A 20,930-nucleotide genomic window follows, 5' to 3' on the forward strand; every position below is an offset into this window, starting at 1 on the left:
GCAAGCCTAAATAAGTTAAGGAGTAAATGTGCTTAACAAGTCACAAGGACTCACTCTGTGTGCAATAATAGTGGTTAACATGATTTTTTGAAAGACTACCTCATCTCTGTACCCCATACATACGGATGATGATTATAAGGTACCTCAGTCAAACAGTGAATTTCAAACACAGAATCAACCATAAAGACCAGGGAGGTTTTCCAATGCCTCGCAAAGAAGGACACCTATTGGTAGACAAAAAAAAAGCAGACGTTGAATATCCCTTTGAGCATGGTGAAGTTATTAATTACACTTTGATGGTGTATCAATACACCCAGCCACTTCAAAGATACAGGTGTCATTCTTAATTCAGTTGCCGGAGAGGAAGGAAACGCGCTCAGGGATTTCACCATGAGGCCAATGTTGACTTAAAAAAAGTTAGAGTTTAATGGCTGTGATAGGAGAAAACTGAGGATGGATGAACAACATTGTGGTTACTCCACAATACTAACCTAATTGAAAAAGTGAAAAGAAGGAAGCCTGTACTGAATACAAATGTTCCAAGACATGCATCCCGTTTGCAATAAGGCACTAAAGTATTGTGGCAAAGCAACTAACCTTTCGTCCTGAATACAAAGTGTTATGTTTGGGGTAAATCCAATACAACAACATGACTAAGTACCACTCCCTGGATTTTCAAGCATAGTGGTGGCTGCATCATGTTATGGGTATGCTTGTAAATCGCTATGAACTGGGGAGTTTCAGGATAAAAAAAGAAAATTAAAGCTGAAAATCTGCACTTTAACTTCATAATCATATGAGAGCCAAAATACAGAGCAAAAATAACAAAACACTTGTTACTGTCCCAATAGTTTCAGAGCTTACTGTAGTTATGGACCACAAATCTGTTTGGCATGAACTCAGTATAGACCACAGAGAATTACAGAAAAATTCACATCACTAACAATTTGATGGAAATCACAGCAGAGACCAAAGGTAACAGAAAGGTAATTTAATATCGACATACATTTTCAACCCTGGAATGTCTTCGAAAGTATCCACACCACTTTGTTTTGTGTTACAGCCTGAATGTATTCAAATTGACACACACACACACACACACACACACACACATGGTCCGGGAACATTAGGCGAGGGCTCGGTCAAAGTGGAATTATGTTTTTAGAAATGTTCACAATTTAATAAAGAATTAAAAGCCGAATTGTCTTGAGTCAATAAGTACTCTACCCCTTTGTTATGGCAAGCCTAAATAAGTTAAGGAGTAAATGTGCTTAACAAGTCACAAGGACTCACTCTGTGTGCAATAATAGTGGTTAACATGATTTTTTGAAAGACTACCTCATCTCTGTACCCCATACATACGGATGATGATTATAAGGTACCTCAGTCAAACAGTGAATTTCAAACACAGAATCAACCATAAAGACCAGGGAGGTTTTCCAATGCCTCGCAAAGAAGGACACCTATTGGTAGACAAAAAAAAAGCAGACGTTGAATATCCCTTTGAGCATGGTGAAGTTATTAATTACACTTTGATGGTGTATCAATACACCCAGCCACTTCAAAGATACAGGTGTCATTCTTAATTCAGTTGCCGGAGAGGAAGGAAACGCGCTCAGGGATTTCACCATGAGGCCAATGTTGACTTAAAAAAAGTTAGAGTTTAATGGCTGTGATAGGAGAAAACTGAGGATGGATGAACAACATTGTGGTTACTCCACAATACTAACCTAATTGAAAAAGTGAAAAGAAGGAAGCCTGTACTGAATACAAATGTTCCAAGACATGCATCCCGTTTGCAATAAGGCACTAAAGTATTGTGGCAAAGCAACTAACCTTTCGTCCTGAATACAAAGTGTTATGTTTGGGGTAAATCCAATACAACAACATGACTAAGTACCACTCCCTGGATTTTCAAGCATAGTGGTGGCTGCATCATGTTATGGGTATGCTTGTAAATCGCTATGAACTGGGGAGTTTCAGGATAAAAAAATAAACAGAATGGATTTAAGCACAAGCAAAATAGTAGAGGAAAACCTGGTTCAGTCTACTTTACACCAGACACTGGGAGTTGAATTCACATTTAAGCTGGACAATAACCTAAAACACAAGAAAATCTATCCTGAAATTGCTTACCAAGAAGGCCTCAGTGGCCGAGTTAGCATTATCTTAAATCTGCTTGAAAGTCTATGGCAAGACCTGAGAATAGTTGTCTAGCAATGATCAACAACCACTTTGACAGAGCTTGAAGAATTTTGAAAATAATAAAATGGGCAAATGTTGCACAATCCAGGTGTGGAAACCTCTTAGAGACTTACCCAGAAGGGGTCACAGCTGTAATCCCTGCCAAAGGTGCTTCTACAAATGATTGATTCAGGGCTGTGAATACTTGCGTGAGATATTTCTTTATTTCATTTTCTATAACTTTGCAAACATTTCTAAAAACATGTTTTCACTTTGTCATTATGGGGCATTGTGTGTAGATGGGTGAGATTATTTCTCAAATCAATTTTGAATTCAGGCTGTAACACAAAGTAGAATAAGTCAATACTTTCTGAAGGCAGTGTATCTTTGTTTGAAATGGAATGTTTTACTTAATACGCATCATAATAGCAGTACAGAATAGCTCTAAATACATCAATGTAGGTCTGTGTGCATAAAAGTAAAAGGATAAAACAAGGTTTGCATTTGTACATCTGATTCAAGCAACTTGTTCTACGATTTTTTTTTTTTAAAGGTAATCTGTGCAGAGGTACTTCACATCAGGTGGAAGACTTTACTTTAATAAATGTTATATCATTTTAGCTCAGAGAGGAGCCCTGGAATTTGTTGGCTCCCGTTACGTCCCTCTCCCTAATTGAACCCATGAGTGCTTTGACTGAGACGGACAGCTTGGCCCTCTGGTCACCGGACAGTTTGATTTCAAACGCTTTACAGGGGTTTTTCGAAAGAAGATGTCTGGCGGTGAGCAACTTCTGATGAGAAACACTTGGCACGATTCATTCCATCAGCTCAAGCGCAGTGTTTTCCACTAGCGTCGGCTATACAGCCGGTTCCACACATTTTCAGCCAGGTACTTTTTTCACTTAAATTAACTGGGCTACTTCTACAATTTGCAGAAAAAAGTCCACCAAGCCCTCTCCCGCTTGAATGAATGATATGAATAAACCATACTACTTTTAAATTCAGAAAAAAGTCTGCCAAACTCTCCCCCGCTAGAATGAACAATATGCATCTTCTACCGATCTATTGACAAAGTGAGTGTTGACAGGGAAAACACTGAGGGTTTGACAGTTGTCTGTCCCGGTTCCTCTCTCTGTGTGTGTGTGTGTGTGTACGCTGTGGATGCAGTCAAATGTCTTTACACGGAGGGAGAGAGCATGATGCTCCTTCATCGTCTATTGTAACGGCTAGTCGAAATCCACATAGTTTATTGTATCTAGCACATTCATTTAATTTATTTTGCATGTTTCATATGAAGCCACAAAGTGATGGCGCATAGGCTAACTGTGCTTTGATTGATGAACAGTAAGCTTAACTAGTTTATAAAAGGTGTCGAACTGACTGAATAAAGTCAATCTCCTTCATCTCTTTGACATTCAATAATGTCCATGGTATCACATCGGGATACGTAAACTAAATATCTCATTTGTATTTTTGATATATAGTCCATCAGGACTTGCCAGACACTGATGTTAAAATGAGTGACTTGTCAGTAGCCTACCGAAACACATCGGTTAGAGAGCCGTTCATTTGGCTCCCATATTTGTATTCTGTTAGGCTTTTTGCCGATTATCTGCAGATAAATTATGAGAAATAAAATGATGGATATGGTAAATCGTCCTCACTGCAGGAACAATAGGTAGGCTTGTGGAAAGATAGCCTCACTCTTGTCCAAAATGTGATAAAATAAATAAATAAAACAGATTGAATTGTTATGAAGCTAAAGATAAGGCATTTTCAAAGATATTGATAAACAGTGCCTTCGGGAAGGATTCAGACCCTATGACTTTGTCCACATTGTGTTACGTTACAGCCGTATTCTAAAAATGGATTTAAAAAAGAATCCTCACCAATCTACGCACAATACCCCATAATGACAAAGCGGGAAAAACTGGTTTTTAGAAATGTTTGCTTATTTATTAAAAATACAAAACAGAAATATGTAAATAACGTATGTATTCAGACCATTTGCTATGAGACTCGAAATTGAGCTCAGGTGCATCCTGTTTCCCTTGATCATCATTGAGATGTTCACACAACTTCATTTGAGTCCACCTGTGGTAAATATAATTGATTGGACATGATTTGGAAAGGCACACACCTGTCTAAGGTCCCACAATTGAGAATGCATGTCAGATCAATAATCAAGCCATGAGATCAAAGGAATTGTCCGTGGAGCTCCGAGACAGGATTGTGTCGAAGGCAAAGATCTAGGGAAGGGTACCAAAACATTTTTGCATCATTCAAGTTCCAAGAACACAGTGGCCTCCATTATTCTTAAGTGGAAGAAGTTTGAAACCATGAAGACTCTTCCTAGAGCTGGCCTCCCAGCCAAACTGAGCAATAAGGGGAGAAGGGCCTTGGTCAGGGAGGTGGCCAAGAACCTGATGGTCACTCTGACAAAGCTCCAGAGTTCCTCTGTGGAAATGGGAGAACCTTCCTGATGCACAACCATCTCTACAGCACTCCACCAAATCAGGCCTTTATGGTAGAGAGACCAGACGGAAGCCACTCCTTAGTAAAAGGCACATAACAGCCCGCTTGGCACCAAAAGACTCCAGGGCCATGAGAAAACAAGATTCTCTGGTCTGATGAAACCAAGAAATAACTATTTGGCCTGAATGCCAAGCGTCAGGTCTGGAGGAAACTTGGCACCATCCCTGCAGTAAAGCATGGAGGTGGCAGCATCATGCTGTGGGGATGTTTTTCAGTGGCAGGGACTGGGAGTGTACTCAGGATTGAGTCAAAGATGAACGGAGCAAAGTACAGAGAGATCCTTGATGAAAATCTGCTCCAGAGTGCTCAGGACCTCAGACTGGGGCAAAAGTTCAACTTCCAACAAGACAACGACCCTAAGCACACAGCCAAGACAACACAGGAGTCACTTCAAGACAAGTCTTAATGTCCTTGAGTGGCCCAGCCAGAGCCCGGACTTGAACCCAAACAAACATCTCTGGAGAGACCAGAAAATTGCTGTGCAGCAACGCTTCCTATCCAGTCTGACAGAGCTTGAGAGGATCTGCAGAGAAGAACGGGAGAAACCACCAAATACAGGTGTGCCAAGCTTGTAGCATCAAACCAAAGAAGAAGACGAGGCTGTAAGCACTGCCAAAGGTGCTTCAACAAAGTACTGCGTAAAGGGTCTGAATACCAATGCAAATGTGATATTTCAGCTCCTTATTGTTTAATAAATTAGACAAAATTTCTAAGAGCCTGTTTTTGCTTTGTCATTATGAGGTAGTGTGTGTAGATTGAGGGGGGGGGAAAGCTATTCAATTAATTTCATAATAAGCCTGTAACCTAACAACATGTGGAACAAGTCAAGGAGCTCTGAAGGCACTGTAGGTCTACTGATTTAATCAAAGTCTGACAATGGAGTAGACAACTGCTGCTTTCTGTGTAGCAAAGCCCACGATTAACACCAGCTTCATTCTTCAATCATACCTGTATTGCAGATACCTGACAAAAATGGCTCTAAAAAAGGTTGTTTGGAGCCCACGGAAGTCCGCAGACCAGATTATTTAGGAATAAATCTGTTGGTCAATAGATACACAAGTTGATTTTAAATAAATGACATACTGCAATTCACAAAGAGAGTTGCAATTGTTGAAATTCTTTCACTAATTTAATTGAGTGGCCATCACACAATTTGTTTGATTTTAAATGTAACCTTCAATTTATTTAAGATAATTTGGGCAATTCACTTCATTTTTCTGTTTAAATAAAATCTATAATTTAAAGAACAACCATATCTTGCAGTAAAATACTTTACTCTTAAGAGAAGACAGGTTAAAAAAAATTCAATGGTGTAATGTCCTGATCATATAGGCCTAGGTCTAGACGATATCCCCATAAACTAGCAATACACTGAATTCAAACATGTTCAGTCACTCAAATTGTAAACACAATACCACAACTTTCCAATCTGGGAGGTAAACTCAATAAAGTATGTAATCATTTTGCTGCATTTTAAAGATGGAATCAAGACATTAGAATGTGACAGAGGCCACCAAAATAGAGCTTGTTACGCAAAACAAATGCATAACCTGAGCCGGGGGATCCTGGCTGGCTACTCCATGTGCTTGTGGAAAACACCACATGCTTATCAAAAGTAGAGAACCATCGTGTTGGGAGCAGCAGGGCGAGCTCTTAATGTTTTTTTTTTTTTATTGCATAGAAAACTATAAGGGCTATCCATGGGAGCCACACAAATAGGGGGCATTCGCAGAGGTTTATTGGTCTTAACACCTCTAATGTCAATGGGTGCTCTGCATTCTTCACATGCCGCATGGTACGAAGCAAGAGAATATTTTGAGAAAACAGTGAATCTGGGGGGAAAAGCAACGTGGTGCTAACAGTATGAACTAGCATCCAGCTGGAAGTTCCAGCACTAGTGCTATTTGACAGATTCCAGGGCCAATGAATAGCAAGGCCTCAGGGACATATTGCTTGAGAGTGAAATATGATTCACAACACAGTTTTTAGGCATCGAGAATATCTAGGAAAGCGTTTTATCCACTTATTTCCTAAAGACTGACTCACGCTTATGACTAAACCAAACACTACACAAAATATCTAGGAAAGCGTATTATCCACATATTTCCTAAAGACTGACTCACGCTTATGACTAAACCAAACGCTACACAAAAAAATATACTCAATGGGCATGACATGAGGAAAATATTGTGATTCGTATTCCTCTAAGTCTTTATTCACAGCAGAAATTCTTGTCAATTTCTTGTGAAAGAGGAGGCAAGGTATAGCATGTGGCCAACATTTTGATGCCATATGTGACCGGTTACAGTATATATATAATATACAGACACAGACACACACACACACAACCGGTCAAATGTTTTAGAACACCTACCTAGAACACCTTAAATGGTTTTCCTTTATTTTTTACATTGTAGAATAATAGTGAAGACATCAAAACAAAACACACATGGAATCATGTAGTAACCAAAAGTGTTAAACAAATCCAAATATATTCTTCAAAGTAAACACCCTTTGCCTTGATGACAGATTTGCACACTCTTAGCATTCTCTCCAAAAATGCATCCTGTTTGCAAAAAGGCATTAAAGTAATAACACAAAAAAATGAGGCAAAGCAATTAACTTTGTGTCCTGAATACTAGGTGTTGTGTTGTATTTGCGAAAACATATTACTGAGTACCATATGCTCCATATTTTGAAGCATAGTGTTAGCTGCATCGTGTTATGGGTATGCTTGAAATCACTAAGAACGGAAGTTTTTTTTGAAAGCACAGGAAAATCCTAGAAGAAAACCTGGTTCAGTCTACTTTCCACCAGACACTAGTAGATGAATTCACCCTTCAGCAGGACAATAACCTAAAACACAAGGCCAAATCTATACTGGAGTTGCTTACCAAGAAGACAGTGAAAGTTCCCGAGTGGCCGAGTTCCTGTTTTGACTTAAATCTACGGCAAGAAAATGGTTGTCTAGCGATGATCAACAACCAACTTGACAGAACTTAAGAATTTTGAAAATAATAAAATGGGCAAATGTCACACAATACAGGTGTGGAAACCTCTTAGACTTAGCCAGAAACACTCACAGCTGTAATCAATGCCAAATATTCTAACATGTATTGACTCAGGGGTGTCAATACTTATGTAAATGAGATATTTCTGCATTTCATTTCCACAACATTAAAAAAATATATGTTTTCATTGTAATTATGAGGTATATATGTAGAAGGATGATAAAAAAATATATATTTAATCCATTTTTAATACAGGCTGTAACAACAAAATGTGGAATAAGTCAAGGGATATGAATACTTTCTGAAGGCGCTGTAGATTGTTCTGAAGACATGTTGATTGAGGAAACTATTTGGTTCTCACTGTCGGGGCCTTCGATCACAAGGACATCAAACTGAGGAGCACAGCGCGCACACACATCCCAAACACAAACAAAACTATAAAAGCCAAGTCCTTTCTGATGGAGGTTTGACATTCATTCAGCTCTTTTGTGGCTAGCTTGTCCCTCGATGTACAGTAACTGGTTGATTTATTGTCACTCATGTTTACTTATTGTCACTCATATTGTTAATCCACTGTGCAAGAAAGGGACAGAAACACACAGTGGCATCAATAACATACGTGTGCTTAACCCTCAATTAAGAGTACTTAGCACCTTAAATTCCTTTGGCATGTAAAGAGGCAGCGTTTATTGCTGAAATGTTCCCGAGGGTGACACACAACTACCATTAAAAAGGACTACCTTCAGGTGTGAAGGCAAGCCAAAGATACGTTGCACACATACCATTACTTTGAGCAGTAAAATCACAAAGCTTGATACAAGTATCAAAAGTAATTAGCAAGGTGTGCCTCTGTATAAAGACGAGTCATAGGGAAGGAAAGGCTATTGGATACAAAGCCGCTCCCTTCTTTGCTCTTTCAGACAGGGCGAAAAATAAACTTTCAACACCTGACAAAGAAACGAGACACAGTGCAGAACCAACAAGAGTGAGCGAGAGAGAGATGGAGAGGTGGAGGGGGGAGAAACAGGGGTGGGGAAGGCCCTCCGCCCAGAGGGTTGGAGGGGGGTCAGTGACTGTGAGCACAACCACAAAAGGGGAGGGCACATATGTCAAAAATATTTAAGATGCACCAGCCACAGCAGTGCTTTACTGAGGAGCAAAGAGCCTGAGCAAACAGTTGGCTAAAGGGAGCTTCACTTCAACCAGTCAGGACTTTGATTCCTAACTCACTCCAACCAATCCTGTTCACTTAGCCTCTTCAGGACCTCCAGCACCGCTAAAGAATCAGACTGGACCAGGACAGCTTGTATTCCAGCAGAGCAAGAACATAGGTGCAAGTATCTCATTTTTGAAACATAGAAAATGGTTAAGATGTCTTTGCGCACGGTGGCTCTGACTGTCACCCTGCTGCTGGTGCTGACAGAAGCGTGGGCGCAGAACCCAAGGAAGAGGCTGGCGCCACCCAAGCCTCCAAAGGCACAGTGCTGCGATGAGGTGCGCTCCCTGAAGGTACAGGTGGCCAACCTAACCAGCATCCTGGAGGAGCTGAACCGCAAGCAGGAGGCAGACTTGATGAACGTAGTTCGGCAGATGATGGAGCTGGACAAGCAGAACCGGCAGCAGGAGGCCCGCGTCACAGAGGCCGAGAGCAAGTATTCCGAGATCAACAACCGGGTGGAGATCATGCAGCTACAAGCCGTCGAGTCTGCCATTCAGACCTCGTCAGGTAAGAACTTACCATGTGGATGTGTCCCAGCTTCTTGGGTCTGGGAATTAAGCCCCTTTAATTTGTTCATTGCACCACAGCAACAAAGAAGAAAAGATAAATTAAACACGGCTTTAGTGTACATTTAAAATGTAGTGTTTTCTTTACTTCTTAACTTCAGTGGAGAAAAAAAAGGCTAAATTGAGGCATCAAAAACGGTTTGAAATTGAATAATTAGTAGGAATAAAACTCAAAAAGGTTTTCTGGTGAAAATAATAGCCTTTGAGTAAGTGAATGCAGCAGTACAGTAGTGACTGTGACAAATGGCCAAAGTGGAAATCTGTCCAGCTCCACATGGCAGATCCAGTTAAGTTTAGACCCAGACGATACTTCTCTCTCTCCCTCTCTATCGCGCTTGCCTGCTCAGCATCTTCTGCCAGATGCTCTCCACAGGTGTGAAAATCATATCACTGGCTGCCATACGTTACACACTGCCATATATATATATATATATATATATATATTTATTCATAGCACACACCTAATGTCAGACACACAGGAAATTTGGTTGTCTTAAATGTATTTTTTCCTCCTCTTTATGACAGTCAGTCTGCAGTCAGAAAACGTCCACTTAAAAATACCCCTTAAAGAGAGACACGACTATTAGTTTCAAAACCATTGGTATGTAGCCATTGGTATGTAGGGTGTTGTTGTTTGTCAAAAATACAAACATTTTAAATTTACAGGACACTAGAAACATATTTTTGGACAAACTATAATTAGCTGTCGGCGCTCCGAATCTTGGGCACCAAACAGCTGCCATCAATTGATGATAATGGAGATTATAGTGTGCAAGCCTGTCTGGGTGTCTCATGGCAACCAAAAGCCATAATTTGAACTCGTAGTCTCCTGTCTGCACGAAGTCTGTCAATAAAGACCACCTCCATCAAAGCCAAATTGTTTCCATCAGTCATCTGAACTTAACCAAACCATTCATCACTGTGGGGAGATTTACCCAGGCATGTCGAAGTGTACTCTTTTCATACCCTATTAGTCAGTCTTAGCAGTGTTGCTTTTATGATTCAGGCACGGTAAACAGAGAGAAGCTTTATAAAAAATACAAATTACAGAGACACTGTGCAGACGGGGAAGCAGAGCAGGAAGAAAAGCAAAGATCGGAGTGATTCCACTCCAGCCTCGAAAACACTTCAGCCCCCTTTTGATGCATTGGATCCATTTCTCCCCAGTGATCTCAGAGCACCACTAACCGCATCACCATACCATCACATGAACAATTGAGAGAACTACGCAAAGAAACTGAACCATGCCGTGGATAATATCATTTTATCTCAAAAGTCTGACTTCTCTGCCAGACATCCATTCCCATGATTCAGTCAATTAGGATTTTTAAAATCCACCATGAAACGGCATCTGGTTTGGCCATCTCCAATGACAAAACCTTTATTTTCTAGATGCTGTCTACGACTGCGCATCCCTGTACACCAAGAACTACAAGATCTCGGGGGAGTACAAACTGCCTGCAGATGACTTCCTGAATACCCCTGAGATCAACGTAAGTGATGAACCCTGTAACTGCAAACAAGTTTTAGGTTCACACATCCCTGTTACATTGTAGTCTCTGTAGACTACTCTGTAGACTTTTCACAGACTTGTTGGGGTAAGTTGTTTACATTTACATTTTAGTCATTTAGCAGACGCTCTTATGAAGAGCAACTTACTGTTGTGAGTACATACATTTTTGTACTGGTCCCCCGTGGGAATCGAACCCACAACCCTGGCGTTGTAAACGCCATTCTCTACCAACTGATCCGCATGTTTAACCTGTGCTGTTGGTTTCAGGTATTCTGTGACATGGAAAGCAATGGCGGTGGGTGGACGATCATCCAGAGACGCAAGGTGGGCCTGACCTCCTTCAACCGCGACTGGAAACAGTACAAGAACGGCTTTGGCACCATCCGCGGAGACTTCTGGCTGGGCAATGACAACGTCTTCCGTATGACAAGGCAACCCAGCACACTGAGGATAGAGATGGAGGTACAAAGGACGGCTGAGGGTGGGAAACCCAAAACAGGCTAGCCGCTTAGACCAGGCCCCAGATATTGAGAGTAGTAAAATAGATAACTTGGTAAAGCTTTCCATGGTTCTGACACACATCACTCCTGGGAAACTGATGTTAGCAAGTGGGAGGTTGCTAACATCCGTTTAGAGCCAGGAGACTGAAGACAGACCACCCAAAACACAGTAAAAAGAAAACTCATGGGCATGTGGTAAACCTCTTGCTTCGCCAAAAGTGATAACATTACTATTTTAACTACAAAGTTCAATATTGTCAGTTGCGTAGTTTTACCACAAGCTGTGCAGCAAATATGTTAATCAGATACTATTTGTGTTTTCTGTTCTCCAATGAAGGACTGGGAAGGCCAGACCCGCTTTGCAGAGTACAGCTACTTCACAGTGAAAAACGAGTTGAACAGCTACAAACTCTTCATCGCCAACTATAGTGGAAACGCCGGGGACTCTCTGCGCTACCACAACAACACCAACTTCAGCACCAAGGGCAAGGACAATGACAAATGTGTGGACGACTGTGCTTCACTACGCAAAGGTACAAAATACTTAACTCTGGTTTAAATCACAATTTAGATGAATAGATTAAGATTGATTCCATGTAAGAATTCATTGGAATCGATTCCTTGAACACCTTTCAATTTCTTTCCAATTACTATTTTCCCCTACAGGTGGTTACTGGTACAACTGTTGCACTGACTCCAACCTGAATGGTGTGTTCTATCGCTATGGCGACCACATCAAGAACTCAGATGGAATCACTTGGTACGGCTGGCACGGGCCCAACTACTCCCTGAAGAGGGTGGAGATGAAGATCCGGCCACAGAATTTTCAACCATAAACGCTTCGAACTTCGAACCCTGGATGATGTGCATGCTTGCCGAGAGATTTAACAAAGCCTCTGAGAAACCAAAGTCTTTCCCCTTGACCTTTGTTATTGCCTGGAATATTTCTATGGGTTGAATGCGTAATGCATTTAACATGTTTGATTGTAAATTGTAGTTAGTTTTGTATTTATCGTTGAAATACTTTATTTTCTTAAAAGCTTTACAGAAGCCTCTTTACCACTGTTCTGTAAGGGTAACTGAATGTTGCTTCCCTCCATCTGTCTCAAAGCAATAGGGTATATTTATCAGTCCTAACTCAAGCTGTCTACTAGCCTGTGGTTAAGTTGATTACATGTATTTGGCAGGTATGACAATGCAAAAAAAAAAAAAGAATGAAGATCCATCAAGTGTTTTGCAATGGGCCTTTGTGAGCTGCTGGAATGGGAACGACCACCCAATGTACTTTCATCAGAAGTACCCGAAAGATTTTTATTGTGAGAGAAAATAACATGTAGATTTTTGGGGAATTGTGTCCTTTGTAAAACGTGTACAGCTCTATATTGTTTTGTGGGATAGAAAATAAATGTGTATTTTTAAAAAAACAAAGTGTGTTGCTGATGGTAGTCAATGTGGTTTATTCATCTAGCCGCCTGTCTTAGTTCAATATCATCAAATTATCACAAGTCCCCAATGGTTAGCTGGTTCGGTGAAAGAGCAACAGTAGGTTCGAGAAGCAGACAGTTGATCACCCTCCTGTCTCTGACCAACAATGACCAAGCCTTTGCCTTCAGCCACCACTGATCTCTGACTCTCAGGTCACACTGACATACCTGCCACAGGTCACATAGCCAAACTCCAGGAAACAACACCACACACACACACACACACAGTTTCCCACGACTGCCAGCCCAGTCAATACCACATAAAGAAATTAATAAAAAGGGCTTTTCAACTACATACTGAAATGGTAAGAGTATATAGTGGAATGCCTTCAGCAAGATGCGCTGCCTGTGTAGTCTCTTCAAATAGGAGCGACGGTCAGGATGGAGGACATTCCAAATAGTGTGGGTCCTTCCATTCCTCACCTTCCCGAGAAAGACTGGCGGACGAGCGACATTCTTAAAAGTAAGTCATTGGGAGCTTAGGGACGGTGACAAATTCTGAGGATAATTTAAGATAGACGACAAATGACAGAGCCATGCTCATGTATGCAGAGGTTGTGGGTCCACCAGTCCAAAAAGGTTTCCACTGGCAGCTGTGGAGTGGGGCTTGGGCTCCCAAGGAGAACTGGGAGGTTCCCGTCGAATTCCTCATTAATCAAGGAACCCTATGGCCAGGTGTAACCTTTTGGTTGTGTATGTGGAATGCCCCTGTGCTAATGGCTGAGACTTCATTTCTTCGATCTGTCCACTGTAGGGCCTGACGGGGGACTTTTACAGTTCATTTACAGGGAAGCCTTACTTTCTCAAAAGGGTACTGCCAAAGCCTCTGCTATTTATATCAAGATATCGTACTGAGGGAGACGTTGGCTATTGGTCCTTTTGCTGGCGCTTTAAAAGAGGCAGTATCTTAAAAGTCAAATTAAGGAAATGACTAAATCAATATGCCGTCAAGGAGATATACAATCATTTTTTATAGAGTCTTTCAGATGCTGCTGAGAAGAAACTAAGTATTCATAAAACTATCAAACATTCCAGTAGACGGCCGGAAGCCATCAATTTCAGTAAGAGCTCTTACCTTCTACACAACATTTCAGAGTGCATTTCATATTGATGGATGTCAAGCATTGCACTTCACTTATGATTACTAGCATTAAATGGTAGTTAGCAATGGCAGTTAGCAAAGGTAGTTAGCAATGTAATGTATATGGCAGGGAGAGCTTATTTCAAAAGGCAAATAAAACATTTAAAAAAACATCTCAATACTGCATCTGTGTCAGTTTTAAAATGTTTAGTGTGGCACTATTAAACCCCAAAGTTATTTAAAAAATGTTTTATAGAAACCTGGTCGGAGGACTGTACAAAATTTAAATAACGCATATGAGTTAGGACGAGCAGCACTGGATGGGTACCCATCTCACAGTCGGACAGGATAGCTTCTGCTTAAGAGGTTGCAGCCCCTTACATCTGAGCATACCAAACTTTATTTGAAATTTCATTTCCACGGGAAACATTATGGCTGCGTATTTGTTATAAACAGATGGGCCAGATGCAATGACACTCGGTTCCAGCCACTGCAATAAGCGATCGTGCTACCAGTCTCACGATAAAACTGTAAATGAAATCAGCCCTTTCTTTAAGAGGCCTTTATATTAGCAACAGCACCAGAGGGACTCCGTCCAGACTCCAATCGTCCAGACTCCAATCATTTAATTCAAACGAGAAAACATTTAAATTCAACACAAAATGTTATAAAATGACAGGGAATTTGAATGACATGTCATGTGAGAACCCATTGACATCGACTGATTTCTATCAAAATTATATTGCTTTGATCCTCTAATTGTATGAATTTCTTGAGCGGAGTGCCCAGCTACCAGACAGCAAAAGCGACAAGGAAAAATAACATAGGCCTTTTAGAAAAGGCCAGGAAAACATCCTTCCTTCCTTATCTTAATACCTAAGCCGATGTGATTAAATAGCCTAAGTGAAAGGATGGTTTCCATTCAGATTGGTAATTACTTCAAGCAATGAAGGAAGAAATGAAAGAAGGATTTTAAGTATTTGAACAGGGCCCTAGGCTCACCTACCGCAGTGGTCTAATGGATTAACCCCAGGTCGCAGCTCCTAAATCATTTTTGCTGCCTCAAAGTCCCTCATGCCTTATTCATACTGTATACCCCTGCATCTGGACGGCTGTGGAGCATCATCAAAGTCGCTTTCAATTCCTAGGACGGCGTGGATAATGGAAAACTGTGCATTTCCGCTTCTGTAAATGCTTTCCACAGATTTGAAATGCCTAAATGCTAAATAAATGAAGACCCATATGGTCTGACTAGACTACGTTTTGAGATGACTTTTTGGCGTTCAAATGCCAAAATGAAGGTTCATTACTAAGCCCACCAGCAACAGAGTCCCTGATACCTTACACACAGCTTTCTCTCTTTATTAAGGAAAACATTTAATTGCAATCCACTGCAAAGGCCAAATGTATATTTGGGGATCAGGAAAGAAATGGAAGACAATCTTCCAAATGTCCTGAATGAAGAATATCATGCAATGGCCCAAGAAATCTCTTACTTCTATATACACCAACCAAAGTGATGGAATAGAACAGGCTGCTTGGTGCACAGGAGTCTCATGGGCAAAATACTAGGTTATTTTATGGGAAATCCTGGAGAGGTGAGAACCAGATGGGGAGATTGAAAACACTGAGCTGCTGGCTCCCATCATTCATCAAGGCTGGGAGAAATTGAAAACAGGCCCCTGAGAGAACGCTATTCCAGACCACTCGATGGATGAAAGGAGGCAAACGTCCAATTAAATGGCTGGAAAACAGTTCTCTTCATACAATACCAGCGTAAAAAACAAGGGTGAGAGGTGGGATGGAAAAGATGACAGGAGATATGAAAGAGGATGGGGGATGTAGCAACCATTATCTGACTGGTGTAATAAGTTAGACTCATTGACTAAAGGACGTTTAACAACCCCTTTATCAGAGGTCGGCCTGGTCTTTAATGAGGCTTTGTCGTTCACAAATACACTAAACAAAACCCAAATAATAGGTCATGGAAGAACAAGCAAAGTGTAAGCTAAGAATAGTTGTATTGAGGTGGACACCTGTTCCACTGTGTCCCAACTCAAAACAGACTCTCGATTTGGGTAAAGTTAAGTCTGCCAATGCTACAGTGACCAGACCTAAAGCAAAGAAGCAAGAGAAAAAAGCGCTTAAGCATTAGCTACGGTCGGTCGTTCCATTCATGGCACACTAATCAAAACATCCCACTGCATCAATCGTAGCAGCCTTCTTTCCAAAATAGCTGCCCATCCAGAAATGATCCACTCGCCTTTTCCATGCGGGAGGAATTCCAAACGCATATTTTTCAAGGGTCATCCACAAAATGGACAAAATGTACCAGACCGACATTGTACTTACATAACCGGCGCGCTCTCTCTCGGTTTACACTTTGTCATCAAGGCAAGTAACTTTGAACTACTGGACATCTGGCATCTGTGTTCTCCAGCCATGTGCAATCACACGCATTCCACCAAAACTGACATGGGGGAGCCAAAGAAAACGGCTAAAAGCACTGGGTCTTCCATTCAAGCAATTTTTTGGTTAGGCTTCACCAAGTAGAAATGACCCAACACAAGCAAGAGTTATATAACCCAAGGGGAACCATACAGTATCCGTACTGCCTCAGTAGCTACCTGTAGAATGTCTGAACGATTGATGCTGGCCATAGCCAAGTCTGGGAAGCACAGGAAATGTAGTGTGCAACCACCAAATACCCCCCCGTTCTAAATGGGTTGTGTAGATGAACGTGTTCTCTTAGTGAGGTTCCTACCTGATGAGGGACTCTAGGATGAGAGGAGAGGCGCCCTTCTGGAACTCCAGCTCTTTGTAGTGGAGGGCCTTGGCGTAGGCACGACATTTGGCAGCCCTCTCACCCAGCAGAACAATGCCATTGTCGTCTCTCAGAGGCAGAGGACCCTGAAAAGACACAGGACATTCATTAGACGGGTGGATTGATGGAAGGATGGATGCCGTGGCACTGTGCTGAACCAGCGTTATCCAACAATGGGGTGGGTACACCTTTATTCCAGCCCACACATGATTCAGCTAATAAATACCCAGACAGAGGATAGTGATGAGTGGATTATTTGAATCCGGTCTGTGACTGCAGAGCTGGAACGAAAGCCTGCACACCAAGTAGTTCTCTCCAGGACTGGAGCTGAAGACCTCTGCTCCGAGTATGAACCCACCTTATCGCTGTGCTCCATGAACTCAGCCAGGTTTAGCAGGGTCTGGGTGACCTCGGCGATGTCCTGGGAGGTGAGGGCCAGTTCGATGCTGCGGATCAGCTCATCCTGCTGATCCTCACTCAGCTCAGACCAGCATGACAGGAATGCTGCGTTGAACAGGTCCCTGACAACGGATGGGAAAGTTAGCAACAGCTTAACAGCAGTAACTTAGCATGCTGATATGCTCAACCTCTACATATATTTTTTGTATATAATCCATTTAAGTCTTCAGGGCAAGATATAGGCCTCCTGTTTGTCTTGTTGTGTGTTTGAAGGACCATAAGTTCATTAGTCCATCATAATAATTATATTGGTTAGGCATCAGAAGAAAAAAATTGCCCATGGATGCCACACCAAGGTGTGCCCAAGTTATCACGGCAAAACAAAACATGATCTGGTTTAAGAGTGGAAAAGAGGGGTCTTTTGGTTCAAACTAAACTGCAACTTGACACTTAATAGGACCTCTGTGGCTTACCGAGGACCTCTGTGGCTTACCGAGGACCTCTGTGGCTTACCGAGGACCTCTGTGGCTTACCGAGGACCTCTGTGGCTTACCGAGGACCTCTGTGGCTTACCGAGGACCTCTGTGGCTTACCGAGGACCTCTGTGGCTTACCGAGGACCTCTGTGGCTTACCGAGGACCTCTGTGGCTTACCGAGGACCTCTGTGGCTTACCGAGGACCTCTGTGGCTTACCGAGGACCTCTGTGGCTTACCGAGGACCTCTGTGGCTTACCGAGGACCTCTGTGGCTTACCGAGGACCTCTGTGGCTTACCGAGGACCTCTGTGGCTTACCGAGGACCTCTGTGGCTTACCGAGGACCTCTGTGGCTTACCGAGGACCTCTGTGGCTTACCGAGGACCTCTGTGGCTTACCGAGGACCTCTGTGGCTTACCGAGGACCTCTGTGGCTTACCGAGGACCTCTGTGGCTTACCGAGGACCTCTGTGGCTTACCGAGGACCTCTGTGGCTTACCGAGGACCTCTGTGGCTTACCGAGGACCTCTGTGGCTTACCGAGGACCTCTGTGGCTTACCGAGGACCTCTGTGGCTTACCGAGGACCTCTGTGGCTTACCGAGGACCTCTGTGGCTTACCGAGGACCTCTGTGGCTTACCGAGGACCTCTGTGGCTTACCGAGGACCTCTGTGGCTTACCGAGGACCTCTGTGGCTTACCGAGGACCTCTGTGGCTTACCGAGGACCTCTGTGGCTTACCGAGGACCTCTGTGGCTTACCGAGGACCTCTGTGGCTTACCGAGGACCTCTGTGGCTTACCGAGGACCTCTGTGGCTTACCGAGGACCTCTGTGGCTTACCGAGGACCTCTGTGGCTTACCGAGGACCTCTGTGGCTTACCGAGGACCTCTGTGGCTTACCGAGGACCTCTGTGGCTTACCGAGGACCTCTGTGGCTTACCGAGGACCTCTGTGGCTTACCGAGGACCTCTGTGGCTTACCGAGGACCTCTGTGGCTTACCGAGGACCTCTGTGGCTTACCGAGGACCTCTGTGGCTTACCGAGGACCTCTGTGGCTTACCGAGGACCTCTGTGGCTTACCGAGGACCTCTGTGGCTTACCGAGGACCTCTGTGGCTTACCGAGGACCTCTGTGGCTTACCGAGGACCTCTGTGGCTTACCGAGGACCTCTGTGGCTTACCGAGGACCTCTGTGGCTTACCGAGGACCTCTGTGGCTTACCGAGGACCTCTGTGGCTTACCGAGGACCTCTGTGGCTTACCGAGGACCTCTGTGGCTTACCGAGGACCTCTGTGGCTTACCGAGGACCTCTGTGGCTTACCGAGGACCTCTGTGGCTTACCGAGGACCTCTGTGGCTTACCGAGGACCTCTGTGGCTTACCGAGGACCTCTGTGGCTTACCGAGGACCTCTGTGGCTTACCGAGGACCTCTGTGGCTTACCGAGGACCTCTGTGGCTTACCGAGGACCTCTGTGGCTTACCGAGGACCTCTGTGGCTTACCGAGGACCTCTGTGGCTTACCGAGGACCTCTGTGGCTTACCGAGGACCTCTGTGGCTTACCGAGGACCTCTGTGGCTTACCGAGGACCTCTGTGGCTTACCGAGGACCTCTGTGGCTTACCGAGGACCTCTGTGGCTTACCGAGGACCTCTGTGGCTTACCGAGGACCTCTGTGGCTTACCGAGGACCTCTGTGGCTTACCGAGGACCTCTGTGGCTTACCGAGGACCTCTGTGGCTTACCGAGGACCTCTGTGGCTTACTGAGGACCTCTGTGGCTTACTGAGGACCTCTGTGGCTTACTGAGGACCTCTGTGGCTTACTGAGGACCTCTGTGGCTTACTGAGGACCTCTGTGGCTTACTGAGGACCTCTGTGGCTTACTGAGGACCTCTGTGGCTTACTGAGGACCTCTGTGGCTTACTGAGGACCTCTGTGGCTTACTGAGGACCTCTGTGGCTTACTGAGGACCTCTGTGGCTTACTGAGGACCTCTGTGGCTTACTGAGGACCTCTGTGGCTTACTGAGGACCTCTGTGGGGGGAAACACAGGGTGACTGCCTGGTGCTCTGAAGTGTGGTGGAACGTGGGATGGAGAGATGGAGAGAAGGAAAGGGGACAGCTATACCTGGCGAGGGGAATGTAGGTTTGGGCCAGAGACCAGCACGAGCGCAGGGCAGGGGACGACGACTCCTTCAGCAGGACCACGCTCAGCCGTCTCAGCCACTCCAGCCAGTCGTCCTTGGACACCTTCCGAGCGGCGCCCCAGGCCTGTGGCCACCAGAAAAATTTAATGAAATCACATCACGTTAATGCACTTCATATGGCAACAGTTGGGGAGAGAAGAAGTTTCCATTAGCAGATCAGACTTGTCAGTGTATGACACTATGTTTAAGAATGATTAGACGCGCCGAGGCAAAGGTGTTTCAAATCGTTGGGCATTGGCATCTTGTAGAAAGGCAAAATTGCTGATTATATCAGTAAGACATTACTTATTGCCTGGTGAAGTGTGGTCGATGAAAACAGAGCACTCTGTCAAAGGAAAAAACATTTTAAATATCCACCATGAGAACCTTTGTATGAAAAATCACAATCAATGGACCATGAAGTGATTTAATAATGAGTCTCTAAAACCAAAACAACTTCCCGTTTGAGGACAAAAACTAAATGTATTACTTGAAATAAGACAAGGCACAGTGCAGGAAATAAAACACAATTTTATTTCTCCTGACCTTCTGCAGGGCTGTGGTGCTGACGTGGAGCTTCTTCATTGGCCCCGCCTCCGCAGGGCCACTACCGACATCGCCCTGGTTACTGCGCAGCTGGCGATGCTGGAAGATTAAAGGATCCTCTTCCTCCTCCGCCAAAGTGTACCCCTGAGATAAACACAGTTACCATGACACACAAACAGTGAGCTCACACACAAATCAGGGCCTTCGAAACGTGTTGTCCACACAAGTTGCATTTCCTTCCTGAAGAGAAGCACACTGTTGACAAGCAACGTCCCTCGATGATTCTTCTTCTATTACACCGTCTGCTCGGAATAAAAATTGAAACGTGCCTTCGTGTGTTCCTCACAAAGACTGCCTCCTCGCTATTCTCAACACATTTCATGGCACATGCTGACAATGTGAAAGGGTTGGAGT

At 43.5% G+C, this 20,930-nt stretch overlaps 2 protein-coding genes across 3 annotated transcripts in view; one reads left to right on the forward strand and one right to left on the reverse strand.

The window, feature by feature from the left end:
* The window catches only part of mtor (mechanistic target of rapamycin kinase), a 128,113-nt gene that overhangs the window by 85,548 nt on the left and 21,635 nt on the right, over positions 1 to 20,930 (reverse strand). For both annotated transcript variants that reach the window (XM_020506199.2, XM_020506200.2), the window contains exons 25-28: positions 20,517 to 20,660; positions 19,913 to 20,055; positions 17,276 to 17,438; positions 16,858 to 17,003 (exon numbers count right to left, since the gene is read on the reverse strand). In XM_020506199.2, coding sequence (XP_020361788.1) covers positions 16,858 to 17,003; positions 17,276 to 17,438; positions 19,913 to 20,055; positions 20,517 to 20,660 — 596 coding nt within the window. The remainder of the gene's footprint in view (positions 1 to 16,857; positions 17,004 to 17,275; positions 17,439 to 19,912; positions 20,056 to 20,516; positions 20,661 to 20,930) is intronic.
* Positions 6,385 to 12,797, forward strand: LOC109907907 (angiopoietin-related protein 7-like). The gene is made up of 5 exons (XM_020506201.2): positions 6,385 to 9,456; positions 10,908 to 11,008; positions 11,296 to 11,490; positions 11,866 to 12,061; positions 12,195 to 12,797. Exons 1-5 carry the CDS (start codon positions 9,093 to 9,095, stop codon positions 12,362 to 12,364), a joined length of 1,026 nt encoding a protein of 341 aa, XP_020361790.1. The 5' UTR covers positions 6,385 to 9,092; the 3' UTR covers positions 12,365 to 12,797.

Source organism: Oncorhynchus kisutch, linkage group LG17 (assembly GCF_002021735.2).
Source record: "Oncorhynchus kisutch isolate 150728-3 linkage group LG17, Okis_V2, whole genome shotgun sequence".
Lineage (NCBI taxonomy): Eukaryota > Metazoa > Chordata > Actinopteri > Salmoniformes > Salmonidae > Oncorhynchus > Oncorhynchus kisutch.